The 19734-nt window shown below is 36.5% G+C and overlaps 2 protein-coding genes across 3 annotated transcripts in view; one reads left to right on the forward strand and one right to left on the reverse strand.

Moving 5' to 3' along the window:
* LOC121878581 (zinc finger protein 37-like) overlaps nucleotides 1-5429 on the reverse strand; it is a 29311-nt gene extending 23882 nt beyond the window's left edge. Inside the window, exon 1 of one of the 2 annotated variants that reach the window (XM_042384921.1) lies at nucleotides 5350-5429. The gene's annotated coding sequence lies outside the window, so the exon portion shown is untranslated. Of the gene's footprint in view, nucleotides 1-5233; nucleotides 5329-5349 lie in introns of those variants that run through there. The other variant, XM_042384922.1, reaches the window with a different exon arrangement.
* Nucleotides 5430-6014: 585 nt separating this feature from the next.
* LOC121878583 lies at nucleotides 6015-18183 on the forward strand. Its single transcript, XM_042384924.1, has 3 exons — nucleotides 6015-10097; nucleotides 12091-12291; nucleotides 13515-18183. Exons 1-3 carry the CDS (start codon nucleotides 6111-6113, stop codon nucleotides 14622-14624), a joined length of 5298 nt encoding a protein of 1765 aa, XP_042240858.1. The 5' UTR covers nucleotides 6015-6110; the 3' UTR covers nucleotides 14625-18183.
* The last annotated feature ends 1551 nt before the right edge of the window (nucleotides 18184-19734 follow it).

A 19734-nucleotide genomic window follows, 5' to 3' on the forward strand; every position in this document is an offset into this window, starting at 1 on the left:
TGATAATTATATTAATTATGGTAAATATACTAGTACCCTGTATACAGTACCTTATTTTTTGTTTGGTTTTAACCATTAAGCCCCAGGTTAGGGTGCTGCTGGCAGTAACCCTCACGCAGGGTTAAATCGAGAAAAAAAAATCAACATTTCCAAAATTAATAAAAAATAAATAAAAAATGGCAGGAAAATAGGCGGATGTTCTGGAACGTCACCCGGGGCGCGCTAGTCAGACCATGGAAGTTACTTGCTTAAGGTGTAACAGGCCTTGTAGTTAAGGAGCTGAAAAACACCTTTGTTACTGTCTGAGAAGAAATGTTATTCCCAAGTCTAAGAAGAGGAGTCTAATTAAGGTAAGCACACAAGTGGATAGGTTAAGTTTAGGGTTAGGTTGGGTTTGGGATGATTCTGACCTTCATTTTTATCGCAAATTACTACTTTTTGTGATTTTGTTTAATATTTGTCCATTGGCTGTCCGCAGGTTTCCAATTTTTAATATTACAGACACAAAGACTATAAAAAACCAAACATACGACTTCATATCATTTCTTGTGCAAAAATCAACATTTACGGAGTACAGTATCTCACAAATTTCTGGGAATAAATTTCTGTACCCGCCATGTTGCCAGAGTCACTTCCCTCCACCCCCCCCCCTCCTCCTCTTTGCGACCTGACAACCAATGACCTTCAAGTACCGTGTCATGTGACTTGGCTGGCCAATAATTTTTAACCAGCCTTCCACTGTGCACTTTAGAATTTTGAAGGCGCATGATAAATGTTCTCTCCATTCAGCAGTTTATGAGAACGACAATGAAGCAATTCAAATATTAAAAGAGCATGGTGTCCAACCAACATCAAGACTGTTTCCTACATGTGGAAATTGTTTACCTTTAAGCATACCAGATCATCCAGCTATATCCTCCACCACAGAAGCAGATAAACTCCAAAAAAATGGTTATGCTAGGTTAGGATTTTTTTGGGTGTGTGTGTGTGTGTGTGTGTGTGTTTTGTGATGTTTTACTCAAACCTGACCGCCATTTTGGTGCTAATTAGTGGTTTCGGTTACAAATTACATTTTTTTTAAACTAATTTGCACAAGAAATGAAGATAAATTTATAGATCACACAACTCTGCTAGAAAGTCATAACTATATTTTTCTAGTGTATTTTTGTGCATTTTAATTAGTTCTGACCTTGATTTCCACTGGAAATTACCTGTTTTTTAGTTATCGCCCCCTTCTCCCCCTAACAAGATCGGGGATTCTGTTGGGAACTGGGGTTTTGGGTGGAGAGAAACAAGCATTTTCTGACAGAAATCATGGCCAAGTGAATACAAAACACACCAAAATAGACTTGGAAAAACATTACCTTTTTTTGGATGACCTAACCTAAAAAAAAGAACACTTTAGATGGCTGCGTGACGTGTACGGAAACGCATGACGATTTATGAAGAGAACACGCTAAGTGGGAGGTTGGGTAGGCAAGCGCTATCAACATTATTATACGTTTCCGACGGTAATGTAATAGAAGAAAATTATCTTAAAATTAGACGTCTTGGTAAAGGTTTACGAAAGCGCTACCACCACAAGAAAAGGTGCGATTTGGTTAAATTCTTTTTGTACACATAATTAGCATGATATTAAATGTGAAAACGGAAACGACAATGCATAGAACCTGACCTAACAAATTCAATAGGTTGGGTTTGTTAGGTCAGGTTCTATTAGATTCTATGCATATCGTGTTAATTTTGGTGTTAAACAACTTACAATAACATTAAAGTTGATATACATCAGCAATGGCAAGGAGGAAATCGTGGAAGCATTCACCATCATTTAGAAAACGTCTCTTGAAGAGGGATTCAGCGAGATAAACAACAACAACAACAAAAAAGGCGCAGGGAGGAGAATAGTGAAGCGGGATAGAGTAAATTTAAAAATTTACTAAAAAATACTTAAAATTACAATAGAAAGTTTTCGTTGCTTTTAATATACTTAAAATCATCAAACCAATAAGTACAGTAAAGCAAAAATAAATAAAATCAACAAACAACTTCTGCTGGTGGCGCTTTCTTAAGGCTTTATCGTCTTTTTCGAATATGATAAAAGATTTGGGGTAAGACTGTTGTGTGAATTACCATAAAAAAATACCGAAAAGTAGGTCAGATTTGAGTAAACATACCATAATACACACACACAAACACAATTTTTTTTTTGTATCAAAACTCTGAGGACAGTCAATGGACGAATATTTACCATGATTTTGCCCCACCCAAAACCCCTGGTTCCCACTGGAGCAGTGGCGGCTCGTCGGTAGGCACTGTGGAACTGCAGCACCCCCTATTTCACCCGATATATATTATATAATATAACATATCATATATGTTTATTTATTTATACTTGTACAAGATATTTAAAACTATTATCAATAATCCTTAAACTTTATGTCAATGGCCATCCTCTAATTCCGAGAAAACAACAAAAATCCCTGTACTGTATGTGGATCTGTCTTACTCGACAGTTCCAATAACGGGCGTTTGCATTGTCTCACGCATGCGCGCATGTCCTGGAGGCAAGCAGGAGCGAGCACTGTGGTTCACACAGTGCCGATCTGGTTATCAGTGTGGGAGGTAGTGTTTACGCATCATCCTGTGTGGTGCTTACGCGCCGTCTGCTATATCAAGAGTATTTGAACATGATAAATTGTAGATGATGTGATATCATACTGTATGATATCACATCATCTACAATTTATCACATTCAAATACTCTTGATATAGCAGACGGCGCGTAAGCACCACACAGGAACAGGATGATGCGTATGATTCATACTCATAGAGACTACATTTTGTACTCATTGTTTTTTCCAGAAACTTTATTGTGTAGAAGATGATTCAGTAAATCCAGGTGTATCTAGGGGATTACCCGGTACTAAATTTTGCATCTAAATTAGACCCAGATTTAAAGAACCATTTAGAAACAAGTACAGTCTTCACAGGTGTTTCTAAGACTGTTCAGAATGAGATACTTGACTACCTGCTGCAGATATACCATGATGAGATAAAGAAAGAGATTAAAGAAGCTTCATTTGTAGCTGTCATGGCTGATGACACAACAGATGTTTCAGAACACACTCAAATGGTAATTGTTCTACAGTACGTGCTGAATGAAGAAATATTTGAGCGTTTTAGGGGATTCTTTATTCCAGAAAATCAAACTGCAGATGGCATATCAAAATGTAATCTAGAGCAGTTAGATATAATCCTTCAAGGAAATAGACAAAAACTGATAACTGAGACATTTGATGGTGCAAATGTCATGAAAGGCAAAAAAGGGGGCGTTCAGGCAAAAATAAAAGCAGTTTATAATAATGCACATTTCATTCACTGTTATGGGCACCAACTGAATCTGATAATGAGAAATGCAGCAAGTATTACACTGGACTCAAAAATATTTTTCTCCAACGTTTAGGCTATACCAACATTTTTCTCAAGATCACCACAACGTGTATCCATTCTCAATAAGCATATGGAACTTTAGCATACAGACCATGAACAAAGTTCATGAAAATTTGCAACCTTTAAAAAGCTGCCTTGCTGAAATCCAGTCGACGGTAAATGCAGATCGAACCATTTCAGAAGCAACAGGAATTTTGCACTACCTGAATAATAAAAAATTCATGTTCTGGTTGGAGCTTTTTCGTCAGATCATGCCTCATGCTGAAGTAATTTACAACCAAATGCAGTCTCGAGAAATTAATGTGTTTAAAGTACATGAATATATCACAAATTTCAAAACTGCTATTTTAGAAATAAGAAACTCGAAGTACTGTGAGAATCCTTCAAAGACGCTCATGGCAGAAGCAAAGGAAGTATGTGACTGCATATGTGTTGATATAGTGGAGAGATATTCTTTCACTAAACAATTATTAGCTGCTAAATTATTCAACAAGTAAAGCTTCACAAGTTTTAAGAATAAACTGCCTACAGCAGAGATAGGATTGAGCCACTGAAGCATATCCGATGAGTGACAAAGAAAACTGAACTACAGTAGGTCCGATATGCATGAATATTGCAGGTTAATTAACCTGCTGAAATTTATCTTGGAAAATAATTTAGATGGTGTTCTTAGTGAAATTACGAAACTGATAAAAATCCTCTTGACAATTCCTATTACTACATCAGAGCCTGAATGCTGCTTTTCAACATTAAAAAGAATAAAAACTTTTCTGAGGAGCACTATGAATCAGGAAAGGCTAAATGCATATGCAAAGTCTTCAACAGAGAAAAATTTCTTTAACAGTCATCCAAAGATCAATGAGAAAGTTGTTGACCTTTTCGCTCAAAAGAAAACAAGAATGGATTTTATTTTTAAATAAATTTGAATCAAGCTAGACTGGAGTATTTTATCCGTAAGTGTTAAATGTTTTTTTTAGCATTTCTACCATACTTTTAGTATTTTATTATTTTTATCATTATATACATATACCTACTGTATTTCTGTGTGTGTGTCTTACACAATATTAAAACAATTATTAAAAATGTTTTGAAGCAGCACTCCCACGAATTACAGTCACGGGCCGCCACTGCACTGGAGGTACCACATTATCATTGGCTAAAGGGGGTAGGTAGTTAAAAAAATAGTGATTTGCAGTAGAAATAAAGGTCAGATTCGTTCTAAACACATCAAAAATCACTGGAAAACCCTCATTTCAACTTCGAAATAGGTGGGTGACCGAAACAATAATTTTACCACATTCTCCCTTTACTTCAAAGCCCTAGCCACATTGAACAAGTTAAACATAAATTTCTGACAAATGCTAAGGAATAAATTATTTTTAGTTCTTTTCTGTTTCTCCCTATATGACTATATAGGTAGGTGTTGGCAACTTAAAAATATTTACCCCATAATTAGAAATAGATCACTTAATTCAGCCTCTAATGATTATATATTTGTTTTCTTTCTCCTCTCCCAGCACCAAATTCTTATAACAAAGTGAAAAATAAAAAAAAGTCATCTCCATAAACTCAAGGAAATTACCTCGAGCTAATAAAGTCAACGATCATACATTAATCAGGCAATCAGACTAAACTCCATACATTACTAAGTTAAATTAGAATATAAAGTCATATTAACAGTAGTGGTGGCGGCATGAGCCATTCTCTTCCTCCATTTTCCCCAGTAACCAAAACCGTAATATCTCGCCAAGGTCAGCCCCGTGTCGTCTATACCACATACACACCTTTTTATACACCAATTAGCTTTATTTCTGAGGTCTACTGAGCTATGTCATCTTTGGTGGTGGAAGTTGACATGTTTGTTTTGACTGTGCATTAGACGCGTTGCCATAATACTTACAGTGGTGGCCAAATCCAGGCTGACAGGAGCGAGATGTGACAACAATGGCGAGCCTCTCTCAGCTGAGGCCAACACCTTACTACAATACTATATTATTAAATTATTATCAAAATTACACCATAATATACGAGTAATACAACTGTATATCTATATTTCTTTGTAGTGGTAGATATATTTCATTTCATTCATAAAAAAATCTATTATATGATAAAGGTTTCGGAGGAGAAATATGATATTTCTTTTTTTTAATTTCACTTATAACTCAATTTATATGTTATTGGTGTTTTTAAATGACGAATAAACATATAATTTACTAAAAACTAATAGTGTGATGATAAATAGTAAGATATATACCCACGAGCTCCAATTAAAAGAGTACAAGCCTATATACTTTATAATAGCTTACATTTTATTTGACTCATACTATTACTCATATAACAATTTACAATATAAATAATTGAAAAATTAAATTTATTGATGATTATTATTCAATATCAATATTAAAATAAAATTAATATTGTTTCTTCCGTCAATACATTTACTGAAGCTATCACTAATCTAACATAAAAATAATAATATATCGAAGTACTATAGGATATTTCATCCCTTAAATTCGTTTATTATCGTCAGCAGTCAGTGTTATAATTCTTTAAAATTTTCTTTTTGGGGTCGTATTAACTCAAACAACAGTTGTGCTCGACACATGCAACGGTGTCTGATCAACGGCATTGTTATCTTTTAAAGTGTCACTCGTCGTTACTATGAAGTTTAAAAAGACAAGTAGTGGGCGTAATCAACCAGCACATTCTTCAAAATTCCTAACAAATATAAAAGGACGAAATCAACGAAGGAAACAACAACGGCAACAGAAGAAACAGAAACGGGCTCTGTTTGCTGCTCGTCTCAAGGAGAAAAACAGTGAGAATCAGAGTACAATTTCTATTAAGAAAAAGTTGCAGCAGCTGAAGGAATTTGTCGATGGAGAAAAAAAGAAAGTGAAGGCAGGGAAAATGGATCCACATACTGTCAAGTCGAGTCCTGGAAAAATCAAGAAGATTGTGAAGGGTAAGTCCAGTAAAGGTACAGGTATTGGTAAATCCACTTTACCTAAACAACCTCTAGAGAAAAGTGAAGGCTTTAAAATTTCATCGTCCAGTACTGATCGCATGTCTAGACTACAGGAATACGTCAACCAGGAAGCTGGAACCAGTCGCATGGATGACCATAGCGAGAAGTCCAACAAGAAAATTGGACAGATTGAAAGTAAGTCATTTGACGAGGAAGGTAATTTGATCAGAGATAAACGTAAATTGAAAAGTCTGAGAAAGGATCAGCAAGACGATACAAAGGAAATAAACAAGTTGGCTAAACTTTTGGGGTACAAGAAGCCTCACCAGAAGAAGAAAGTGGCGCCAATATTCTCTGATGATTTTGGAGGCCTGTTAGAAGACATCGAAGAAGGTACAATGGTTAATGCCAATAAATACAAAGCCAATGAGGACGAGGCTTATGACAGTGATGATGAATTTGAAAGGGACATGGCAATTGCTCTTGGACAGGTAGAAGTAAAGAATCTAAAAAACAAAGGAAAGAATAAAGGATTAAAAACGAAACAAAAAATGGAAAGTACAAGTAAGGATTTTAAAATGGGTGACGACAATGAAGGTGAAGAATTTTCTGACGAGGGTGAAATTTATTATGAAGAAGAAAGGTCAAATAGGGATACTGACGAGGATGAGGTGTATTACGAAGAAGTTTCAAATAGGGATACTCGTGAGGGTAAAGTCTATTACGAAGAAGCGTCGAATAGGGATACTGATGAGGGTGAAGTCTATTATGAAGAAGAAGCGTCAAATAAGGATACTGATGAGGGCGAGGTCTATTATGAAGAAGGGTCAAATAGGGATACTGATGAGGGTGAAGTCTATTACGAAGAAGAAGCGTCAAATAAGGATACTGATGAGGGCGAGGTCTATTATGAAGAAGGGTCAAATAGGGATACTGATGAGGGTGAAGTCTATTACGAAGAACCGTCAAATAATGAAACTGGGGGGAAAGAACTCTTTTATGACTATAGCGACTCTGAAGTCTCCAGCGATAGTGATGGCATGAGAGGTAAAGAATACGACTCAAATGCCAGTGAACGATTGGCCTTGGAAGATTCTGAAAATAGTAAGGAGGAATATGACACAGATACCACAGAAAATATGGCCTTTAATAATAACGTGCCTTCCTTTGATCGGATAGGCACTGGGCAATACCGAGACTTGAACGGTACAGAAGATTTTGATACTGATACCATGGAAAATATGAATAATGCACCGCTGCGTAAAGCTTGTGTGAACCCCAGAAGAAAAGATAACATTTCAGATGAATATGGGGATGAATTAACTGATGTTCCAAGTGATGAGGAGTATGGGGATGAATTAACTGAAGCTTCAAGTGATGATGAAGGTAGAGAACAACACCAAGGATTACTGGATTCTGAAGCAGAGGAATGTGATGAAGAAGAGAGCGAGTGTGATGAGGAACTTGTTCATGACTTTAGGGATGAACCTGAGTTTGCCTTTGAAGGGGGCTCAGGCTATTACAGTAAGCCACAGATCTTAAAAAATGGCCAAGAGAATGACATCGACAGGTACTCGAGTAACAGCGATGACGACGAAGACCTCGAAGATTTTGTCGTTGGTGATGATGAGGTACAGTTTGAAAATGTGAGTGATGAACTTCCAAGTGAGTTCAGTGATTCATCTCCTAAGAAGATGAAGAGAATTATAACTAGCAGTGACAGTGACGATGGTGATGATGAAGGCGTGCATAATATCCCTCTTCTTCCTTGGATGAAAAAGGGTAAACTAAAGGACATGCGAAGCAAGAAACCAGAAAAAGCAACAGGTAAAAAGAGGAAAAGAATATTCATAATTGACGATGATGAAGACGAGGAGGATAAAAAGAAAATAATAGGTACAAGTGATGATGAAAATGAGGTGACTGTGCCAATTATCTGTAACAGCAACAGTGAAGAACCAGAGGAGACAATACATACAAAGAAGAGAACCCTAAATGACGTCAGTAGTAGCAGTACGGAAGAACCAGAAATAACATATAAGAAGAAAAAGAAAACTGTAATTGATGATGATGATAGCAAAGGCAGTGAAGATGAGCCTGAAATAACAGGCAAAAAGAAAAAGAAAAGTATAATTGATAATAATGATGATGATACCAAAGGCAGTGTAGAAGAGCCAGAAATAACAGGCAAAAAGAAAAAGAAAAGTATAATTGATAATAATGATGATGATACCAAAGGCAGTGTAGAAGAGCCAGAAATAACAGGCAAAAAGAAAAGTATAATTGATAATAATGATGATGATAGCAAAGGCAGTGTAGAAGAGCCAGAAATAACAGGCAAAAAGAAAAGTATAATTGATAATAATGATGATGATAGCAAAGGCAGTGTAGAAGAGCCAGAAATAACAGGCAAAAAGAAGAAAAGTTTAATTGATAATAATGATGATGATAGCAAAGGCAGTGTAGAAGAGCCAGAAATAACAGGCAAAAAGAAAAAGAAGAAAAGTTTAATTGATAATAATGATGATGATAGCAAAGGCAGCGTAGAAGAGCCAGAAATAACAGGTAAAAAGAACAAAACAATTGATGAAGGAAACGACAGTACTGAAGATGACACTGACATTGATCCTCAAGGAAATAAGAGACATTTGTTGGAGAAAGTTTCAGATGACAAAGGGGAGACTGATACTCTTGCACAAAGACTTGGTAATAAGCACAGCAAGATGACCTTAAAAAAGAAACAGAAAATGTTCTCTGGTGATCAACCACCATTAGACTGTAAAAATAAAAAAGATTTCTTTCATATACCAATTATAAGTGAAGATGAGGCAGGAATTGGTCCAGTCAACAAAAAGGCAAATGAAGAGAATTTTGGTAAAGTTCTGCAGAAAAGGGCCCAAATTGCATCATCCTGTAAGAGAAACCAAGCGGGGAAATACTTGAGTATACCAGTCATTAGTGACGAGTCTGATGATGAAACACAGGAAAAGTCTCATCTTAGTGATGGAGATCATTCTCCAGGAAGTGCTAAATTCAGCGAAGCTGAAGAGTCTGCAGGAAGTGCTGAATTCAGCGAGGCTGAGGAGGAGTCTGCAGGAAGTGCCGAATTCAGCGAGGCTGAAGAGGAGTCTGCAGGAAGTGCCGAATTCAGTGAAGCTGAGAAAGAGTCTGCAGGAAGTGCTGAATTCAGTGAGGCTGAAGATGACACTCTGGCTAGTGCAAAATTCAGTAAAAATAAGGAAAACAGCCAAGGTGTTACAAGTAAGGGTGAAAACCAACAGCAGGAGGAAGACGGTGTAACAGAAGACATATATGGCCGTTTACGTGATAAAGAGGGAAATGTGATAGAAAACAAGAAGGATGCAGCTGGTGATGGGAAATACATTCCACCAGCACTTCGCAAGCTGATGGCTCTTGATACTGATGAAAAGAAGAAAGAACAACTTGCCAATCTCAAGAAAACTCTAAAGGGACTCTTGAATCGTCTAGCGGAGAGCAATATGGCTGGGATTGCTAGTCAGATTGAAGGGCTGTACATCAAATACAGTCGTAACGACATGAATGACATCCTGACAAATCTCTTCATGGACTCCCTTGTGGCGCCATCATTAACCCCTGAGAGATTAGTACAGGAGCACGTTATGCTTGTGGCAATCCTCTCTGCGAATGTGGGCAATGAGGTAATTAAGACATCTTATATTGTTCAAAAATACTTCTAGGTTTTCTTATTTATGTGCAGTATACTATCTATAGGCTATACAGTACTGTATGTACACACAGTCCTTCATGATATAGTACAAATGTAATGAGGTGAAGTGGCCCACCATTAATAGCAGAGTACAGTATCCCAGGACTAATCTCGCTTTACAAACAGAGAAATTTACATTAGTCTACTAAGTTCCTCCATGGGTTAATTAATAATATTGTTACACTGGTTTATTAAACAAACTAACACCTCACACACAGTAATAAATTCCACAATGTTGATATGTCTGCTCTTGCAAAAATATGAAATTAATCTTGTAATAGAGGGGCATGCAGAAGAGTGGATTGTGACCAAAAACAAAACCTTTATTTTCCTTTTTGGTCATCTGTAGGAGTTTTATTTTTAGTGCCATTCATAGATGATCTACTGCAGTTTAGAGAAGAGTGGAGTGTAGAGGGTTGTGTGTAGTAATGGCTTGCGCAGTGAGGTGACCTAAGTACATCCTTACTGTGCAACAACTTACTGGTACTTACTACTATACTTAACTTATTTTCAAACCCCTTTTACAGATTTGCCATATATTTCGGTGATAAGACGACACCAGAATCACGCGCGCGCACACACACACACACACACACACACACACACACACACACACACACACAGACACAAAAGGTCGTCTTATAAGCCAGATACAAAATTCAAAATACAAACGTGACCTCAAAATTTCATACAAATTACCTTAACGATGTAGGTCAGTGAAGGTAACTGGGGTTGTCAATCTTGAAACAGTTGTTGTAGTATTTACATTTTTTATTTATCTTTAAAACCTGATCCCGCCTACTTCCTTGGCATGTCCTTGGACGTTGGCTTGGATTATGAGAATGTCAAATGACATTGGTATGTTCAGTGAAGTGAATGATCTGTGGCATTGACACATCACATTCCATGTCTCGGGGCAGAGTACAAACTGACCTTTAAAACTTATTTTGAGAAGTCGGTGTCAAGGGGGAGTGAGAGATCTTTGGATAACCACCAGGTACCATAGCCTAAGGGTTTTCTGGGGAAGCTGTGAAAAGAATGGTTGTAGTTACATATTCACGGGTCGCACCTAAGTGGCTCTTGTTATAAAATGGGTTTTCAGAATCAAAATAATTTAAGACGGATCTCACTGAAGGATCTAGTTTCCCCACCTCTTTCTCGAGTTTTGTGCAAAATGGCTAACACTAAGGTGGGTTGTGGTTACCATCTTGGACTAGGCAAATGACTGAGGTGCAGTGCACTGCTTACAGAGCTATGAGCCAACATAATATCTTGCACAGTAAATGTTAATTCTTATTTCCAAAGAACCTTGTTTGAGGATTCTAGTTGTAAGGGAAAGGTTGGACTTTTCTTTTCGAGTAATCCATAACTGCTGTGTAAGTGGTTGGCCAAGGCTTTAACCCATACACTTAACTGATAGATTGACATGGCATCAGTTACAAATTGGAGTTTCAGATTCAGTTCACCTTGTGAAGTCTTTTCACTCTAAAGTTTTGTTCATTAAATTGAATTCAATTTTAATCGAGTCCTTGTACGTACCCTAAACACTAAGGTTCTTAAACTGACTTCTCATTAATTAGGTATTCGTTAAGCTAGACCTCACTGTACAGTCCCCTAAAGGTATCGTTAACCGTGGGGTGGATGTGATTTGAGGCTTTCCGAGCAATGTTACTCTATATGTTTCTGAAAGGTTGGTAGTTCTACATCTGCGACCTTTGAGCATGACCAAGTACTGTACACTATATGTTTTTAAACTATGTTTAAAGTAATATAGCTTAATGGATTTCTTATTTTATTGAAGTATTTAGCATGCCATACAAGAATGACTCCCTCCCCCAAGCCTACACCCATTTTCTTCTGCAATGTATCTATCATTAATCATAACAGTGTAAATAAGTATACTACTTATTATCATTCATTCATAGGTTGGTGCTCACATCATGAATGAGTTTGTGATAAGATGGAATGATGAAATGGGTTGCTTGGTGCCAGGTGAGAATGACGTCACTAAAGAAGTGGACAACTTGCTACTGGTTATAGCCAACCTTTATAACTTCAGAGTGATGGATCCTCAACTCGTGTATGACATTCTTCATAAACTGACCATTGGCTTTACAGATAAAGAGGTGAGGAATAGTGTAAGATTCCACAATATACAAATACTGTAAGTTTTCAATATGTTTAACTAACATTAGTTTTCACAAATTTTAAATAGAACTGTACTTTAATTTTTTGAATAGTTCACAACCATGAGCCAAATGTTATGAGTCAAAGGAAAAGAAAGTTGTAAACTGCTTCCTCATCATAGCATACCGGTATACAGTGAAACCTCGCTTTACGCGGTCAATTGAACCCACGGAGGCCCGTGTAAAGCAGGAAACGCGTAAAGTGAACAACAGAACGTATGGGATTAATTGAAATAGAGACTGGGCTGACCCCCAAACTCCACTTTCTCAGACACAATATCTACGTTGTAGTAAAAAGAACTTCTTAATTTTATGATGGTATGCACACAATTAATAATTAAGAAAAATATCAATAATATTAGGTTTTTTAACACTTACATTAGTAGAAAAGATGGCTGGGCACACGGGGATGGGGGGTTGGATCCGAGGCAGAGGGCAGATTATTGGCCCTCACCTGTATCACTTGTATCACTATCCACCACAGAGTCTTGCAGGGCCTCTTTGTCAAACCCCTCAAAGTCCATATAAGTCCATATCCTCACTATCACTGACTTGGGCCGGCTGTGGTGGGTGGCGGGTGAAGAACTCGGTAATGTTTTGATGACTGGGCGACCTTGTGCGCACCCTGCCCGCGCCGCTCTCCACGCAAAAGAGTACATGCACCGTGTAAAGTGAGCATTCCGGGTCTGGCAGGGTACCAAATAACGTGGAAACGCATAAAAAAAAACCGCGTGAAGCGGGGTAATACTGTACTGTATTTAGTGTAATTAAATTTGGATTATTTTAGCCTTGACTGTAATGTTTGCTTGAGTAGTATTGTGTGCTCTTTATATCTGCAACAGACCAAACTTGATGAATCAGTCAGGGGGAATTCCATTTCTGATGTGATTGCTAATCAATATTGGTTTTTGTTCAATAGCTGGAGAACATGGACACTAGTCTTGGCCAAACTTTAATTAAAACTTCAAATTCTTAAAAGCTAGCTTGGGTTAGGTAATGACTACAGTATTGTCAGTTCTTTTTTAAAACAAATTATTGCACCTCATGAATTTAAGTACTCGATAAAAATTTATATATATGTATGTTTTGCAATTTAATTTCAGAATTTGATTTACAGTCATAGGCATACATGCTTTAATTATAAAATGAGAATACATTTTCAGGTGGAGCTCATCCTGTTGGTTCTTCGCAGCGTGGGATTTACTTTACGGAAAGACGATCCTCTGGCTCTAAAATCGCTCATTACTGAAATTCAGGCCCAAGCCTCTATAGCACAAGCCAAAAATGAGGGCAATGTGGAAATTTCTCGGGTGCGTTTCATGTTAGAAGTATTACAGGCTATTCGTAACAACAACATGGCTAAGATGCCTAACTATGATCCCTCAAATGTAGAACATCTTAAAAAGGTTCTCAAAGGACTAGTGAGGAAAGGGATGCATTCAACTCCACTTAATGTTTCTTTGGAAGACCTTCTAAAGGCCAGAGAGTGTGGACGTTGGTGGATTGTGGGTTCTGCTTGGTCTGGGGACTTACCTGGAGAAAAACTTCCTTTAGGTCAGAGACAACTAGACATTGCTAACAAGAATAAGGTTTTAGAAAATAAGTTCAGTGAAAAATTTAAAGAAAGGGCAGGTAAACTGCAGCTGTCACGCCCACCTAGAATAAACATATTGTACATTATCACAGAGGGTTCAGAAGATTATCTTGATGCCTTTGAGAAACTTCTTCAGTTAAGTTTACCGAGTCAACAAGAACGAGAACTCTTCAATGTTATATTGTTATGCTCTCAGAAAAGCAAAGTTTACAACCCATTTTTTGCACATCTTGCTGACAGAATGTGTAAATTTGACAAGAAGTTTAAAAGACTTTTGCAGTTTGCTCTTTGGGACAAGTTTACAGTAATTGAGGCCATGAATCCCAGAGAAACTGCTAATTTGGGCAAATTTGTGACACATTTAATAGGGGAAAATGGTATAAATTTATCAGTGTTCAAGAATATATCTTTCATGGAAGTGAGTAGCCAGATGATAAGCTTCTTAAGGCAAACTCTCATTGCTCTAATCCTTCACCCGGCCGGTGCAGATGCAGTTGAACGTATATTCTCTGAGCTTTGTGCATCTCCTAAACTCCATATGCTTCGCCAGAGTCTTAGAATATTTATTCTCAAGTTTCTGAGAACAAAGAAAACAGGAAATGTTAATCAAAAGATGTTGGCTAAAAGGATCCAAGATGTAATAGAAGTTTTGAGTAAGGGAGGAGGAGTAAAATTGTAAATATATTTTGAGCACGTTTAAGTGTTACATTACACAGATGCTGTATGGGTGCATTATGTAAATACAGTCTGCTACTACTACAGGTTAATTTTCTTTTTTCTTTTTCTTTTTAGGAAAAATTTCAAAGTAATTGCCATTTTTATTTTCATTAAATTTAGACAAACCATGTAATACTGTAAGTCATATTCAAATTATTCTGTCTGCCTCGAGTGTACTAAATAGTATCATAATTTAACACAGACAACTATTTTACATGTGTATTAGCTTTACTAGTTTGTAAAATTATCCATTCTTTATCAGGTTTTAGATCTCTAGCAACAATATTTTTAAAGATTTTGTGATATGTATATTTTGGGAAAAATCAACGTAAGACATTATATTGTAATTGTAAGGTGTCTCATAGGTTATATACCATAGGAAAATTTTTTTTTTCGGGTTCTATGAGAATCTTAGTACAGTAGATGAAAGATTTTAGGTTACACCAGAGGAAGAAATCAAGGTGGCCTTAGGTTTCATATGGCATGCAACCTATGGGGCACCCTGTATGAAGGTGCTTATACTGTACTATATTCCAAATACTGTACATCACCAACTGTTTCTAATGCAGTGTTTTCAGTACTAGCACTATACTGTTGGGGTACATTTAACAGCCATCCAGATAATTTAAACGAGGAAAAAAAAAATTTGTAATATGTGCTGTCATCAAATACAGTACTGCATACTGTAGTCTTAAACAAGAAACTAGAGTAAAATCAGTTAACACTAAAAACTGTTAAAAAATGGATGCTTAATATGTTATACTTATACCTGTACATACTTCATATACATAAGTACAGTACTGTACCTGATTTTATTTGTTTTAGTAGTTTCTTTCTAATGTAAGGAAAGGTTCCAAAAAATCTTTTCATTGAAGTTAAGTATAATTGTACTGATTTTCATGCTTGGCTACTGATATTTTACTTTTAATACCCATTTAGTTAGCAGTCCTCTTGGCTACCGTTACCGATGGAAGGATGATCATGATACAGGTTAAAAAAATTGATTTTCTTTATGGTACAGTAATATCTCCATTAGCCGGAATTCCTCAAACACGGAACTCTCCAATAGCCAGAATTTAAATTTTTCCAGAAAATCGGTCCCAAAGTCGTAATTTTATGGAACATTTCAGATTTGGGAACGATTTTCCAGGGGGCACATTTTCCCAATACCCGGAAAATTCCGGGGATGGGGGATATTTTTACGGGTTTGAGAGAAGATGTAATTGGCAATTTCTGGATCTTCCGAGAACATTTTCCCGTTACCCAGAATATTCCGGAGGTGAGGGATTTTTTCCAGTTTCGAGAGAATTGTCTCGTTACCTGGAAATTAAACATTCTCGGAAGTGCTCTGCACCAATTGTTCCGGCTGACGAAGATAACACTGTAGTCGTTTCCTTTTGCCTTTTTCATATTGCAGAAGCAACTGAGTTCCACTGCACATCCTGCCATACAATATAATATCCTGAAAATATTTGTTTCGCTAATTTTTTATATACTGTACCGTATTTGTATTTTTGTTGTAGGTTTCTCTTAATTTCCTCCTTGTGTATAATTTTTAAAACTAAGGATTTTTTTTACTGGCAATTATATTATTTTAATGTACTGTACAGCAGGATGGCTGCTGCTGCTTGTACTGTACATGGCAGTCATACTTACATATAAAATTCTTCCTTGGTTTATTCCAGAATTATTGAACTTACTTTTTATCAAGTATCAGGAAGTTTGAAATTTTGGAAGAATCTGTATGTTTTTTAACTCTGAATAGAACCAAAGTGAGACAATACTGATTGATAACTTCCCTGATGTTTATTACTATAAGGATCATGTGGAAATGCGATGGGTAGTGAGCAAGAGGTATGCCGTATCAGGTTAGTTAAGAAGACTAGGTTTATTAGAGTTTGTGAATATTCAACACTGGAAGAACTATTAGAACAGTGGTTCCCAAACTGGGGAGCGGGCGTGAGGTGGGTACAGGGGAGGCGTGAAGCCATCTGCCAAATATTTGCCTTTTTTGCTCAAAAGGAATATAATGAAGAAACTCTTTCAGGACTAACTCTCTCTCCGTTTGAATCTTCCACACATCCATGCAAAACCAAAGTATAGCAGTCACCCCTATCCGTTTTCTTCCATTTCATCTCTCTTCTTATGCGTCTTGTACATGTCATGGATACCATACTGACTCTCGCACTACTCGTATCTTTCACAACACTACCAGTCACTGATCCTCAACAATACTAAAATATAATTATAATAAAAAATTAAATCTATGTAGATTTTACATACAAAAATATGGGGGGGGGGGGTGTGTGAGTACTTCGCAAAAAGCAAAAGGGGGCGTCATGTTAAAAAGTTTGGGAACCACTACATTAGATCATTAAGTGTATGTGCCTAAGATGTCTACTTATGTAATGGAATTTAGTGATTAACAAAATTTTGTTAGAATGCAGATTAGTATTTTAATGTCTAGAAATTTGTTTATGTATTTGAATCATCATTTGAAGGTGTATGAAAAAATGGTTAATATCAAGTCTCGGGATGCAGAATTATCTGATGTACTTTAAGTTTGGTCACAAAACTAAGTCTGGAAGTACTTGATGCCTTGCTTTAAATTGACTATTTATGGATTATGGTTTTCCAATCCATGGAAGATCATAGTAAATTACAGTTCTGTATATAATTCATATGCTAGAAGCAAATAAATAAGTACTATACAATATACCTGTGAAGTCATTCTTAGTTACTAGTCATTGTACTCCAAGTTAGCTTTTCCATAATTATGTATGAACTATTTTTTTCATTTGTTCCAAAAATTTACTGCAAAGTGATACTCACTTTGACTTAAAATTTTCAAACTACAGGTATTAACAGTATTATAATCATATCTGAAACCTTTTGTATTTTGTAATGTGACCTACATAATGAAATAAATACTATTTTGGCAACACATACAGTACTTCTTTCTTGTATACAGTATTTATATAAAGGTTTTAGACTGTGATGTCTTATCCTTTAATCCTGCCAAGAGACACACCAATATGTTTTTAAGAGAAGTCCCTTCTGTCATGGAGGAAGACTGTTTATGAATATATATACTGTACCATATACAAACAGTAATATCTCCGTTAGCCAGAACAATTGGTCCAGAGCACTTCCGGGAATGAGAGATTTCCGGGTAACGAGACGACTCTCAAAGCCGGAAAAAAAATCCCTCCTCCCCGGAATTGTCCGGGTAACAGAAAAATGATCTCTGAAGTTCCAGAAACTGCCCATTACATTATCTCTCGAACCCGGAAAAATGTCCCCCATCCCCGGAATTTTCCGGAACATTCCGGCTTTAGGGAACGATTTTCCGAGAATTTCAATTCTGTCTATCGGAGAGTTCCGGGTTTGAGGGATTCCGGCTAACGGAGATATTACTTTGATGTAGCTTGTAAGGAGAGTTGAATATTATGCTGCATGAAATGTCTTCGTTGTGCAAAATACAAGCTTCTGATACAATAAAGAATATAACTGTAATCATATACAGTAATGGTATTTTACCATCTCTTACACCAACTAAAAAGAAAATCAAGGATTTAAAGTACAGCCCTGTAACAGTGATGGTAAAACAATACAGTACCAACTACCTGAACCTCCTGTGGTTACTGACAGAAGCAGATGACCAACATTACAAGTAAAGAATCTTTAAGAAATAAGAGCAGAATACTGTAACCTGTTTCAAGAGTCTACAAATTCTAGTGTGTATTAGGGGATCCAGAAGCTGGCAGTGGTATGTTGTGAATAACTATCAAGGTTTATAATAATGTGTGGGTAGATTTTTTTCTTCGCCGTTGTCGTTGGCTTCTGGGGCCTGTTTATGAAAGCCCCAGATGATTTTTGCTTATCCGGTAATATCAAACTCCTGAATCTACTTTGTCCGCACTGCAATGCTGCCACACGCACATTACAACTCCTCAATACCTGACTGACATTTTCCCAACTCGGACAGTCTTTCAACACATCATTTACAAGAGATCTCTGGGAGCAACTGTTGGTAATTATGTCAAGTTAACTAATAGCCTTAGTTATAATATTCCCCCGAAAGTGTAGCTGGAGTATCATGGTGTGGTGGTGATGCCTATATTTTAGGTTTTTAATTGCTGTTCAGCATTTGGAGTTTGTTTTAATATTCTGTGGTAGGTCCCCATTTCTTATGAGACTGCACCAACTAAGACGGGGCAAACTTACAAAAGTTAAACCTAACGGGAGAGGAGGGTTTTAGATCTTTCGTATTACTAACAATAGATGGAGTTACTAGAAAACTTGGTGGTCACTTAATAGCTGTGCAAAGACTCTTATACTATTTCGTAATCAACCCTGTGAACGATCAGAAAAGTCACGTTAATTTAAATCGCATCAGGTTAAGGTATTCATTGAGCTCCCAGCTGGTTTTACCTGGACCTGTCACCTTTGCTGTGATTGCAGGTTCTGCCTCCATCTCCCCATATCATTTATTGGGGGAAAAGTGATATGAGTGGGAATTTTGGCTTTTTTTGTTATTTGAGTGGGTGTCAGGCCAATAAGATGCACGACTATCTTATTTTGAAGGCCTAAGACCGTGAAGATTTGCATCTAGGTCAGGGATTCCCAACCATTTTCCAGTGTGACCCCAAGTCATATATATATATATATATATATATATATATATATATATATATATATATATATATATATATATATATATATATATATATATATATATATATATATATATATATATATATATATATATATATTCTTAGAATAAATATGGACATATTTTTATACATGCTTATTTAACTGTAAAAACAAATACTGTAAGGAAAATTTAATTGGTACTGTAATTGAGATTTCAGTAAACACTGAAAGAAACAGGTTACAACTCTGTCTCATTTAATGTTCTATAACTAGGGGTATAATTACGTGGTTAAGCAACATGACATACAGTACTGTACAATTTTCTTAGTTGCAACTCTGTCATATTTCATATGACATGTGCATCATCATTCAATAAATTTTCTGTTAAATGAGGGTATAATTATGTGATTAAACAA

The sequence above is a fragment of the Homarus americanus genome, unplaced genomic scaffold, assembly GCF_018991925.1.
Source record: "Homarus americanus isolate GMGI-L3 unplaced genomic scaffold, GMGI_Hamer_2.0 scaffold55743, whole genome shotgun sequence".
NCBI classification, from domain to species: domain Eukaryota; kingdom Metazoa; phylum Arthropoda; class Malacostraca; order Decapoda; family Nephropidae; genus Homarus; species Homarus americanus.